This window comes from Protopterus annectens, chromosome 6.part0 (genome assembly GCF_019279795.1).
Source record: "Protopterus annectens isolate FY-2018-M chromosome 6.part0, PAN1.0, whole genome shotgun sequence".
NCBI classification, from domain to species: Eukaryota; Metazoa; Chordata; order Ceratodontiformes; family Protopteridae; genus Protopterus; species Protopterus annectens.
In genome coordinates this window covers 842,034,701-842,048,346 of record NC_056737.1, presented here as the reverse complement: position 1 = coordinate 842,048,346, position 13,646 = coordinate 842,034,701, and the positions used below count along the sequence as shown (strand labels likewise).

Here is a 13,646-nt window from a genome sequence, read left to right as displayed (position 1 = left end):
GACAGATGAGGGTAAAAAATTTATACCCCTCTGCTATCAGAGCACTAAATTGTCAATTCCATATGCTAAAATTTCAGCAACATACCATGGACCTCATGAAACAGATATACGTTCCTGCTTGCGCAGAATCTAAAGTTACAAGAGTTGAATTGATGCATTCTGCAAGTCTAGTAACTAAGCACACCTTACTGTGGTTTTGACGCCCTAGAAGCTTCTTACAGGGCAGCAGTCACCAGCCCTGTCCTTAGAAGGCATGCTTGGCTTAAGGAACAACCCTTGCCGGACCATGTCCAGTCTAAGTTATTAAATGCACCCTTGCACAAAGACAACTCATTTGGCACCAAGGCGAGAGGTCTTAAAGATGGAAGAGAGCTAACTCTATGCAGACAGTTAAGTATTTCCTACAGGTCCAGCTACCCAGGTTCAGTAGGCATTGCCCCTCCAAGCATTGGTTCTTTCCTGCCCCCTCCAGACCCACCAGACAACTGCCACAGGGAATGCAGAGATCAAAGCAATGGAGTTCCTCCACTTAAAAACCAGGGAGTGCAAAGCCACCCCCTTATGGTAAGAACTTAAAAATACTCCACTTCCTCCCTCTGCCCACCTGCACCTGCCCCTAGGAAGAAAACTCTCCTTCCACATAAGCACCTGGGCCACTATTACCAATGACTGCTGGGTCCTCAACAGTGTCCCAGTGATGCAGATTTTCTTTCCACACACTCCCAACCCCAAAAGGGTTTCCAGATCTTCCAAACCAGTGGGCAGAGGCCAAAAAGTAAGTCCTTTCCCGGCTCTCTCTCTGAGCAATAGAGCACGTTCCTGCAGAACAGATTGGCCAGGGTGTCTACTCCAGGCTCTTTCTGGTACCCAGAAAAGAGTGCACCTGGCACCCCATCCTCTGTCTATTCTAATCACCTTCTTGGTGATACCAAAATTCAAAATGCTCGCCCTCCAGCAGCTATCATCTATGCTTTCCATGAATGCTTGGCTAGCCACCCTAGACCTAAGAGGCCTACCTCCACTTCCCAGTCAGGGAATCATGCAGGGAATATCTACATTTCAGGGCAGGATCTCTGCACTTTCAGTTCTCTGCGCTTCCCTTTGGCTTATCTACTGCTCCCAGAGTTTTCACAAAATGTCTGGCTCCTGCAATTCTTTTTTGCAGACAAAGAAACCTACAAATTTACCCATACTTAGATGACTGCCTGATTCAGACAGGAAAAGCTGCTCAAGCAGCTGACCTTTGTAAGTCCCTACTGACCTCTCCCTAGGGTACACTGTCAACGAAAAGAAATCCAAACTAGTACCCACCCAAAGGATTATATTCCTGGGAGCAAGCCTGGACACAGCATCCCAGATGGCATTCCTTACACAAGAAAGGCAAACTTACCTGACAGCATACTTCTCTCAGCTTGCCACCAGTCCCCAGTTATCCGCAAGGAAAATCCTGCAAGCTCTGGGGTTCATGGCATCTTGCATTCTACTCATTCCATATGCCAGACTGCATATGAGGAAACTTCAGTGGTACCTAAAAAGCCTTTGGTGTCAACACACTCAAGACCTGGAAACTTATACCAATGATACCTTGGCTAAGGAAAGATTTTCTTTGGTGGGTAGCAGCATGCTACCGCGACAAGGGACTACCTTTCTCACCTCCCCCGCCACCCAGACCCTCACCACAGACTCATCAGACTATCCCTGGGGTGCACACCTTAATGGCAGGTGCATACAGGACTAATGGAACCCACAGCGAATACATCTGCACATCAATCAAAAAGAGATGTTAGTTGTCCAGCACGTATTGACAGCTTTCAGGCCCCTTCTCTCCCCAAGAGCTCTCATGATCAAAACAGAAAACTGTTACATCAACAAGCAGGGAGGGACTGGCTCCTACCCTCTATGCAGGCTTGCCATGACCCTTTGGCACACAGCCTCAGCCATGCAACTACACCTGTTAGCACAATTCCTACTAGTCTCTTTAATCTCTCTGGCAGACAACTTAAGCAGAAATCTTCTAGACCCACGCGAGTGGCAGCTAGACCAAAGAACCTTCGCCCTAATAACTCAGAAATGGGGCGCCTTGAAAGTCTCCCTCTGCTTCCCACTCCAACCATCAGCTGAGCAAGTTCTGCATGAGGGAGCCTCACTGCAGGGCCTGGAAAGTGGATGCCCTATCCTTCCCCTGGGTCAGCCTCTCCAGTCTGTGCATTTCCCCTACTACCTCTCATTACCAGGGGTACTGCTCAAAGTAAGGGAGGACAGTTCTGATTGCTCCAGACTGGCCTCGCCCGCACTGGTACCCACTGCTGCACAGCCTGTCCTCACTGCCACCATGGCATCTCCCGGAAACCCCAACCCTCCTGACCCCACAGGAAAGAATTCATGCATCCCCAATTGCAGACCCACAATTTGCCAGCCTGGCTTATTTCTTTACCATTGATCAAGCTACCAATCTCAGTAAACGGGTTCTAGATATCTTACGTGAGGCTAGATGCCATAGCACTAGAAATTCTTATGCTGACAAATGGAAAGGGTTCTGTACCTGGATATAGGCTAAGGGAGCTGATACGGCACAGCCCTCCCTATCTCTCATCCTGGATTCCCTAGCTGACCTGCTACACAGTGGTCTCTCCTTTTTTCCTCCATTAAAATTCATGTCTCTGCTATATCTGCTCACTTCAACACTGAGCACCCGCTTTTCTCACACCCTTTTATCAAGAAGTTCCTAAGAGGGGCTAGCAACTGGAGGCCACCCAGAAGAGCACCTACCCCAGCTTGGGACCTAAACTTTGTGTTGGAAAATCTCACCCTGCCCCCTTTTGAACCAGTATCTTCTGCAGAGTTAGTTTCTCTTGGAAGACTGCCTTGCTTCTGGCAATCACTTCAGCCAGAATAGCATCTGAGCTACAAGCATTCATGGCTTTAAAGATCTTCATCATCCATGCTGACAGGGTGTCCCTCAGGACTAACCCATCCTTCATGCCCAAAGTGGTGTCCAGTGTGGCTCTCAGCCAATCCATTCATTTGCCCACCTTTTTTCCTAACCCACAAAACAAGGGGGAAAGAATCCTGCACACTCTAGATGTGCACAGACAGCTCAGATTCTATCTAGACAGGACTAAATCATTCAGAAAGACTGGTCAATTGCTAGTCTGCTTTGCTGCAGGGGCAGAGGGCAAAGTCCTATCCAAACCATTTATAAGTGGATAGCACATTGCATCCATTTCTGTTACAAGCAACACAGGAAACCTCCCCCTAAGGGGGGTCAGAACTCTACCAGAGCAGCCTTCACCTCTGCAGCTTTCCTCAGCGTCCCCACCAGGGACATCCTGGAGGCTGCCACATGGTCATCTGTTCACACCTTCACCAAGCGTTACCACCAGCCTATCTTCTCCAAATCCAGGGCAGGCTTTGCCACTTGAATCTTGCAGGGCATTCTAGCAAGCCCCTAGTCGTCTTGACTGCCTCCACCCTTTTCCTCAGCTTTGGGAATCAACCCAAATGTGATGACTGCAACAGTAAAACTCTTAACATAGTACAGTTGTGTACACTTACCATAAATGTAGATGCTCGAGTGTATTCACTGTTGCAGTCCTGGTTTCCCTCCCTCCACCCCCTTTTCGCTCTCCTTACATGGAACTTTTTGGTATTTACTTTCGACTGGTGGGGTTCTTCCATATCCTGGATCCCACTTGGGGGCTCCTGACAGGGCAAGAAATGGCATCTGCTGCCTTACTTTATACTACTGACCTAACGTCAGTCCTGAAGCGACAGCAGCCAACGCAGAAATACTAAGCCTCTGGTATTCAGGCTGGCTGAGGGCTACCCTGACAGGGATAACCCAAATGTAATGATTGCAACAGTGAATACACTCTTAACATCTACGTTTATGGTAAGTGTACACAACTGTACTTTCCTTTAAAGGGTTTTGGGTTAAATGTAATCTCCAGGGCAGTGGCTGGTTTCCTTGCTATTCTGAAGGGCTTAAGTCAGTCTTGATCCCAGCAGGGAGCCAGTTTACCTGACATTACCAACTTTGATGCTTATCCCAATGCATGACTGCAGCAGTGAGACTCACAAAGAATGTAGTGCATTTCTGTTGGCACACATTGTGTTGGTCCTTTTTTTGCATCCCTTTATTTCTTCTGTTAAGGGCACATAGACTGGGATGAGTACCCTACTCTCCCTTTTCTTCCTTTGTCTGTTGCTGAGGTGTAAAACTGGTACATAACTATGAGGCAAGGTGATGTCAGGTCTGCTATTGACAAAGCTCAGTCATGCCAGACAACTCTCATCCTTAATGTTATGACTGCAACTGTGACCACAGTAATATGGCAAGTGGCCTACACAAGTGTAGTTAAGTTCTAGGTCCCCTGAGTTGTACTTTCTAGTGTTAACTTCAGTTTTCTTTTTTAAATTGCAGTTCTGCCACAACAACAAAAAAGCTCAACGTTATTTACTTCATGGTTTTGAATGCGTGCTTAGTATGCATCCAGCTCAACTGCTTCCCAAAGTTCCACATATTCTGAATGCAATGTATGATGCAGACCTTCTAGACGAGGATGTGATCTTCAGTTGGATGGAAAAGGTATGCATGTTAAGTTTACTGTGTACCCCCAGTGTGTGTGGTTGATATATGGAGTACACTGAACTGAAATGTTTTTGTAAGTTGTAGCAGTAAAGCGGTTGCAGATTAAAATGTATGTATACTTTTTAATTACAAGCTGGAGCTGTCAAGTAAAGTTTAAGATTGCTGGTGGTGAGTCGTACACAAATGTCAGGTATGTAATACTGAACAGTCGCTAGGTGATTTCCATTGGCAGATTCAATAGTAACAGTTAAAGGAGAATTCTGCTCAACATGTGGTAACTTAGTCACAAAATACGACTGCCCCTTGTGTTTAGTAGCCCCAAAATTAATTTTTTTCAGTAAAATAGTTTTGTCTTTGCGTTTTTCCAAGTATCAGTTGATGTCCTCCTTATTCCTATGTTGCAGTATTCTTGTTGGATTTCCTGCCCTTAGGCGACTTACGTCAGCTGTTATACAAAAGCTTCAGCTTGGCTGTTGCACCTGCGTGGGACGTCACAATAAGGCCATAAACCAGGGGCCTTAAATGTGATGTCTGCACGTGCAATCTCCAGAACTTTTCAGCCACAGATGACCGCATCGTGTGTTTGCTCCTTTTCTTCAGACATCTGAATAAAGCTAAGTAAACCAGTTTTTGATTTTTCATATCTGATTTGTTGCTTAGGCTTGTTTTTTTGTAGCAATTTATAGTCTGTCGGGTAAAAAGGGAAATGCAAATGCGGGCTCCATATATCTCATAAGGACACCCCTGATAGGTGTGTTTTTTGCTTAGGTCAGGAGCATGGTCATTCCACTTGCTCAATTTGTCAATAGTTTGTACCAAAGACCCTGCACAGCTGTCTGGCCACACTTAACCTCTACTTAGAAAACCAGTGCCTTAAGTGGTTAGCCTTGAGAATGGATCCTGCCGCATCAGAACCTCTGTGCAAGAGGCCCAAGTTTCCTAGGCCTTCGCCTGCCACTCAAGACGCCCTGCCAGCTGCCGATTTAGGAGCTGAAGGGTGCTCGGCATATCAGTCAAATCCAACTACCTTTGGGGAAGCTGTTAGCCGACCGGCGCATCCACAGAGCCAATCCAGACCCCAACTACTGTCGCGGGGGAACCGCAATCTGTTGAGCCTCCGATAGGGATCCCGACTTCGGATACGGTTCCTAACAAACCTGATTCCAGGCCTGTTCCAATGTCCACCCCAGCTAAAAGAAACAGAAAACCAAGCGTGCCTCTTCACTGCAGAGGGCCTACCTGATTGGCAGTCCTTCACTTCTTCCTTGATGCAGTCCTTTATGGCCCTTAGGCCTTCAGCCTCATCGTCCACTACGCTACCTTTACTCAGCCTTAGGCCTGCTTCAGGGCCCCCCCCAACATCTCTAGATAGGGATGAAGAGTATGATGCATCATTTTCCTCCTCAGAGGACTCCCATCTTACACCTCCCAAATTGCTTCTCCCCAGCAGTATTCTACTGATGAGGAATCTATTGAGGGGTATTCATTCCGAGGATATTACATTTGGTGAGACCATCACCAAGATGAAAGACCTATTTCAAATCGGATACCTCACAAATGTCTGATACCCAAGAGGTATTTTGAGCTTCAGGTGGAATCCCCCTCTGCTGTTCCTCCAGTTCTGCCTGCATACCTGGATGCCTTTAATTCTGCATCTAAGTCCCCAGACTCTCAGCCATCTGCCCACAAGTGACCAGATTGCTTTTACAAGGTGCCTGTCTAGCAGAAATTCTTAGTCAAACCACCCTTGGCAGACCCAGCAGTGATTGCCACCTACCCTGATAAGCAATCCAGACTCCTTCCCTCCGCCTCACTCCTACCCACTGATAGCAAATCCATGGATAGGATTGGTAAGAAGATATACACCACCTCCACATTTGGCTTTCAGAGCCATTAACTGTCACTCACTTGACTAAATATGCTCTGGACTTGCCATCTCAAGCCTCCACCATGATGGCCTTTGTCACTTACAGCCCCATTAAGGCTGACATCTCCTCCAAATGTTCTATGGCTACACAAGTAGCCAGACACACTATTAGATGCAGCTATGATGCTGCAGAAGCATCTGCTCGCTCTGCAGCATTTGCTTATCTTCTCAGAAGATACTCTTGCCTCCGACTTCAGAATCTTCGAGAAGACCAAGTCAAAGATCTTGGATACCCCCTGGATCACAATTTCCTCTTTGGAAAACTATCTGCAGATCTTTTTAATAATCTGCAAGAAAAAGGTAAATTGCAGGACATAAAACATTTATTGGTGTCCCCATTCCCAAGTACTACAGAAACTGTCTAAATCCACCTTTGTAAGACTAAACCCTACCCAGATGGGTTCTTCCTCTTCCAGATCTAGAAGAGGTGCTAGAAGATGCACCATGTCCAGACCTGCTGCCCTGCATCCTCAGCCTAGACTACCCTTTCAGGACAGAGGAGGCCCCAACAATGCGTGACCGCTTTGCCCCTCTTCCACTCTGCACACCTTTCTCACTGCTTCCCGTTCTGGCAAACCATAACCTCGGACCATTGGGTGCTGTCTAGAATAAGAGGGATATTTCATCTCCTGGAAAGAAAAACCACCCATGAGAGGCACCCCCCCCCCCCCCAAAAAAAAGCATCTCCTTCCGCAGGTCCTGACAGACCTACTGAATCTGGGTACAGTAGAACCTGTTCCCTCAGGACAGGAAGGAAAGGTTTTCTACTCTAGTCTCTTCCTGGTTCCCAAGAAAGACAGCCATTGGAGACTCATCTTAGACCTCTCCTTCCTAAATCTTTACCTTCAAGTGCACACTTTCAAAATTGTCACTTCCTACCCTATCCTTTGTACCAGCCAAGGCTTTCATGGCCACCCTGGACCTAAGAGGCCTACCTATCAAAACTTCTCACAGAAGGTTCCTGCGTTTCTCTGGGCCCTCCTCTCATTTACAGTTTACTGCATTGCCCTTTGGTTTGTCCACTGCCCCCCCAGTGTTCACAAAATGCCTGGCCATTGCCTTCTGCAGAACTTGGTAAATTCAGATTTACCCCTATCTGGACAACATCCTTATACTGCAGTCAAAACATACCCTATCAAATCATCTGCACTTCATGTCCCCTTCTGCAGTGTCTAGGGTTCACTCACTTCCAAAATCCTCCTTGAATCCAGACCAAGGCAAGATTTTTCTGGGTTGCCGAATCAGATTGGACAAAATGAAGCCCTCCCACAGGACAAGGTCCCTCTCCCTGACCTCCCACTTCAAGGAGCTGCTACACTGTCAGGCAATAACTGCAAGGCAATTCCCTTTGACTCCTGGGCTTAATGACCGCAACCATCGCTAAGATTCCAGTGGCCAGAATGCATCTGCACAAGCTACAGTGGTACCTCCAGAAACGTTTGGTCCCAGCTCCTGAATCACTTGGAACCAGTCCTCTTCCTTCCTTCCTTGTCTAAAAAAAAAACAGCTGGTGGATCCAACAAGTCCAGCTAAACACTGGGCTTCCACTTCAGCCTACCCCCACCAAGTAATGCATATACAGATGCCTCAAATTCAGGTTGGGGAGCAACAGTGGCATCTTACAGGGTTCAAGTAAACTGGCACCCTCCTTGAAGGCTAAACACATCAATGTCAGAGAAATGACAGCAGTCGTCTTAGCTCTAAAATCCTTTACCCCTCTGCTTCTACCAGGGGTGGTCCTAATAGTAACCAGCAATACCACTGTAATGTGGACCTCAACAGGGAGGGACAAAGGCATATCAGCTGTGCAGACTAACCCTGCTGATATGGGATCTAGCCTCTCGACACAACTTGTTCCTGCAGGCAGCCTAAATCCCCCCGCATGACAACAATGAAGTAGATCTAAGCAGGACATACTCTCCACAACATGAATGCGTGCTGGACAGGGCAGTCTTCCTAGATGTAGTCCACTGGTGGAGCACTCCTCAAATAGACCTGTTCGCCTCCCCCAGAACAGGCAGCTGCAGACCTTCTGCTCCAGGACCCTACTCCCCTCTAGCCTGGAGAGTAAACGCTTTCAATGTCGTCTGGGAAGGGAAGTTTCTTTATGCCCCCTTCCACTAATTCAGAAAGCCTTCCTGAAAATCGGGAAGGACAAACCGAAAATCTTTAGCAACTCCCTACTGGCCAAGGCAGTACTGGTTCCTCCCTACCTCACAATCTAGCCAAGGGCAATCACTACAAGTTGCCCTACAAGGTGGACCTCCTGACACAAGAAAAAGGAGCTTTCCTCCACCCACACTTGGCAGATGTCCCTGACACTGTGGGTGATAAACTTTTGATCCCATTTAGACACCACTACTCTAGGATGTGCTTTCAGTCCTGAGGGAGGCCAGGAAACTTGCAAGAAAATCATACCTAGTTAAATGGGAAAGATTTACTAAGTGGTGTCTAGACAAGGGAAGGGACCCTTGCATTACAGAACCCTCCCTTAATTCTTTCTTGTATCAACTGATTAAAAAGCAAACTTTCCTGTTCAGTGAAAGTTCACTTTTCTGAAATATCAGCCTGCTTGCCTCTTGATCCTCCCTCACTAGCCAGGTTCGATGTAAAGCTCTTTAAAGGGGTGTTGCACACAGTAGGCCTCCAAAAAAAACCTATCCCTCCACCCTGGGACCTTAACGTCATCCTGGCAAAGCTTGCTCAACACCCTTTTGAACTTGCTGGAACAGCTTCCCTTCAGATATGTACATGGGAAGCAGTCCTAGTGGCCATCACCTCAGCCAGAAGGGTTTCAGAGCTGCGGGCTTTTATAGCTTGCCCCCCCTACACTACGTTCCACAAAGGATCACCCTGAGAACTAACCCCTTTATGCCCAAGGTGGTCAGTGATTTGTCTCTAAACCAATCTATTCACCTTCCTTCCCTTTCCCACCAATGTAAGGGAGAGGATACTCCACTCCCTGGATGTACACAGGCAACTAAGATTTTACCTGGACAAAACCAAATTCATTACGAAATCTAAACTGTTTCCTTCCATCCCAGAGCATTGGGCAAGCAGTCTCCAAACCTTTGCATGTTGGATCAGGAAATCCATCTGTCTTTGCTACTCCCACCATGGGGGGAAAAAAACCCAGTGGAAGTAAAAGCCTATTCCACCAGGGCTGTGGCTGCCTCCAAGGCTTTCCTAAAAGGTCTGGACACGTCTTAACATTATGGAAGCAGCCACATGGTCCACTATCCACTCGCCAAACATTACAAGCTAGACCAAGTCTGCAGAGCACGTGAAGGATTTGCCCGGGCAATCCTACAGGGCTTTGTAGAATTCTCTTCTGCATCCGCCACCCTTTCATCCAACTAAGCTGTGATGCTTTCCCACAACAAGAATACTGCAACATAGGAATAGAAGGACTTAGAATAGTTGTGTAAAATCTTACCATAACCATAGATGTCCTTCTCTTCCATGTTGCAGTATTTCTTCAACCCTCCAATAACCCCCTCATCATTCAACTTTCATCCCAGCATCACCCTGGACCTGTCAATGCTAAGAAGGACCCCAGGGTCACATACCTGACACCACTGGCATCTCCTCCTACTGGGCCTTCTACTCTACCTGCTGAGCTTCAGGTTCTGAGGATTGTGTGTAGAAGTCCCATTTAAGGCCCCTGGTTTATGGCCTTGCATGTGACGTCCCATGCAGCTGCAACAGCCAGGCTGAAGCTTTTGTATAGGAGCAGATGTAAGAGTCGCTTGAGGGCAGGAAATCCCCACAACAAGAGGAGCAGATGTACGAGTCACCTGAGGGCAGGAAATCCCACAACAAGAATACTCCAACATGGAAGAGAAGGACATCTGTGGTAAGACTTTACACAACTATTTTATGTCCTGTTTGCATGTTGCAGTATTCATAACAGTAGGGAGCTGCTGCCAGCAGCGCCGCCTTCCGGACAGTATACCAAAATCTTGCTTCTGGAGGGTGCGACACATCCCTTGTCAGGGCTGTAAACCAACATAGGGTATAAAGGTGACATCTGCACGCACCATCCTCCAATTTCCCTCTGCAGTGAACACTGGACTCTGTTCGCCAGTTCCGAAAGCAGAACCGGCGACTGGCCTAGAAGAGGTTTCGTCGGCAGTTTTGGACATCGGATGCCTGTCCTTATCCTTGTGTTTATGAACTGCTGTAGTCTGTTCTGACGGCATTGTATAATTGAACCTTCGGCCAAAGTAGTGCAAAGCAAAATCAAAACGTCGTTTTATAGTGCGTTTGTTAAATCTGGCACAAAACCGACTAGTGACGTCGTGATCAGGGCCTAGGCATGGAATACAGTAAGAGTGGAAGTCCTTATGAGGTATTCGCTTCCCACAAGAAATACAATTAACTTTTTCTGACATCGTCTGAGGCAAGAAAAATGTTTCCCCAATGCGGTACTTAGCCTTATTGAAGACTTTGGATCTGAAATTCGACTTCGAAAATCGAGTTGGCCGACCGGCACTTACGAACTGCTTTTGCTTCGGGCACCGCACAGCAAGAAAGACTGAAGAAAATGGCGGATGCATCTTATATACCCCTGGCGCACTGATGTCAGGGAAGAAGCGACAGCAACAGGCGCCGGACCAAGACTTTGGAACTCTGGCCGACTGCAGGACTGCCTGACGCAGGATAACTCAAGTGTAATGACTGCAGCAGTGTGAACACACTACATTTATGGTAGGTACAAAACTGTACTTTCTCTACTGAGATCCATTTGGAGTCAGAGATGCTTCAGTTATGGAACCCGCGGATATCTCTACCTTGGATGGGTCCGGAGTCGCTGTGCAGGCACCAGCTTCTGAGGGTGTTTTCAGGCCTACAGATTTCTATATTAGACCAGCGCCATCTTCAAAACTAAGGCCAAAATCTAAATCTGTCTAATAAACAGATGCCTGGGCCATATGTGCAGGCCCCTGTGCCTAAAAAAAACAATCAGAATGGCTGAAGATTTAATTACTCTGATCAGGGGTAGCCAACCCCCTCCTAAGAGGCCTAGGCAGGACATTGATTATGAATCTTCTGAACAGGATTCTGTTTCTTCTGACTCTTCTAATGAACAGGATTTGTCTATACCTACTTATGAGGATTCTGATGCTGAGATTCCATTCCTTCTGCTTCTCCCACTGAGGATTTTTCTTTTGGGGAAACTTTACATACCTTAAGGGAGCATTTCCACTGGGAAAGTCAGGATTTCTGAGGGATTTTCTTCCACAGCATAGGCCTTTGGCTGTACCTCCTGTTCTAGACATTGATGTTTTTTCAGAATCTAGTATGGCTCCTGATTCTCTGCCTCCAGCTCCATGTAAGCCAGAGACGGATACTAAAGGGTTCCCGACTCCCACAAATTCCTTTTCAAAAACCCTATTGCAGATCCTGAAACCATTTCTCAGGGTCCCAAGGGCATTAAGGCTTCTACTGCTAAAAATCCTACCTCTTCTGATAGAGATTCCAGGGCGCTGGATAGATGAGGTAAAGAAGGTTTATACTTCTACAACCTTGGCAATCGGGGCTTTAAATTGTCAATTTTATATGCTTAAATATCAACAGCATATCATGGGACTGCTTAAACAGTGGAAAATAAAGATTTATAGGATTTATTGCATTCAGCTGAACAAGTTGGAAAACATACTTTGCAATGTGGTTTTGATTCTTTGGAGGCCTCTTGCATGGCTGCTGTAACTAGGTCTGTGCTAAGAAGGCATGCTTGGCTCAGAGCAAACTCTGCCTGATCATGTTAAAGCAAAATTTATTAAAGGGGTTGGGAGGGTGGCTTAATGGCTAAAGTGTTTGTCTTACAAACACAAGTTGCAGGGTTTGAGTCTCACAAGGGATAATTGGCTAGGCTTAATGGCTTGCAAGGGCAGTTTAGTAGTAAACTATGAACCTATGAATGCTCCTTTACAACAGGACAATCTATTTGGTAGCAAGGCTGAAGAAGTTTTAAAGATGGAAGATAAAGCTAAATCTATGCAAACTGTGAAATATTTCTTACAAGTGCAACCTCCAAGATTTAGTAGGCGCTGGCCTATTAAGAACTGGTGCTTTCCAGTACCTTCGAGAGCCACTCAAGTCAAACCTAGACATTCCAAAGGCTCCAGGTTTCAGTCACAAGGGACTTTTAGAACAAAACAATGGGGTGCCTCCACCTCCAAATCTGGAAACAAGGCACCTCCCTTTGGTAAACTGTCTCAATGACTTCCCTCTACACTCACCAAGCACTTGCCTTTTAGCCACCCCTTTGGGGGGAAACTGGCACTTCATGCAAGAAACTGGCAACTTATAACCCAGGACAAATGGGTTTTAAATATAGTATCCCAGGGATACAGATTTCATTTCCACACGTTGCCAATCCCAAACTGATGGCCAGACCTGCCCCCAATTCAGTGGGCAGAGACCCAGAAAAAGTTCTGTCCCTCATGAACATGGGGGGGGGGCTAAGGAAAAGGGACAAGGTTTCTATTTAAGACATTTCCTGATGCCCAGAAAAGCCAAATCATGGCATCCAATTCTGGACTTAACTACTCTAAACACCTTTCTGGACATTCCAAAATTCAAGATGCTGACTTCAACAGTTACTTCCTATGCTTGGCAAATATGCCTGGGCTTACCTGCATATCCCAATCAGGGAGTCTTGCAGAAGGTACCTCTGCTTCAAAGCAGGCTACTTGCATTACCCGTTCTCTGCACTGCCCTTTGTGAAGACCCTGGGCGCAGTAGACAAGCCAAAGTGCCTGGCTACAGTAATTGCATTTTGCAGGCAAAGAAATATTCAAATGTTTCCATACCTGGACGGTTGTCTAATTCAGGTAGAGAACAAGGACATTCTTCTGAAGCATCTGGCATTTGTAAAAAGGGTTCTAACTTGTCTAGGGTGCACCATAACCGAAAAGAAATCACAACTGTACCCTCTCAAAATATTACATTCCTGGGTGCAAGCTTGAACGCAACTGCCCAGATGGCTTACCTTACGCCAGAAAAGCAAATTCATTTGATAACTTCAAACAGGTGGCCACAAAAACCCTGCTATCTGCAAGACAAATTCTGCAATCCTCTAGGTTCATTACCTCCTGCATTCTTCTAATTCCATATGCAGGA

At 46.6% G+C, this 13,646-nt stretch overlaps 1 protein-coding gene across 1 annotated transcript in view; it reads left to right on the top strand.

The window, feature by feature from the left end:
- EIF5 (eukaryotic translation initiation factor 5) overlaps nucleotides 1–13,646 on the top strand; it is a 587,707-nt gene that overhangs the window by 462,837 nt on the left and 111,224 nt on the right. The window contains exon 9 of the mRNA XM_044074522.1: nucleotides 4,424–4,588. Within this exon, the coding sequence (XP_043930457.1) occupies nucleotides 4,424–4,588 (165 nt within the window). The remainder of the gene's footprint in view (nucleotides 1–4,423; nucleotides 4,589–13,646) is intronic.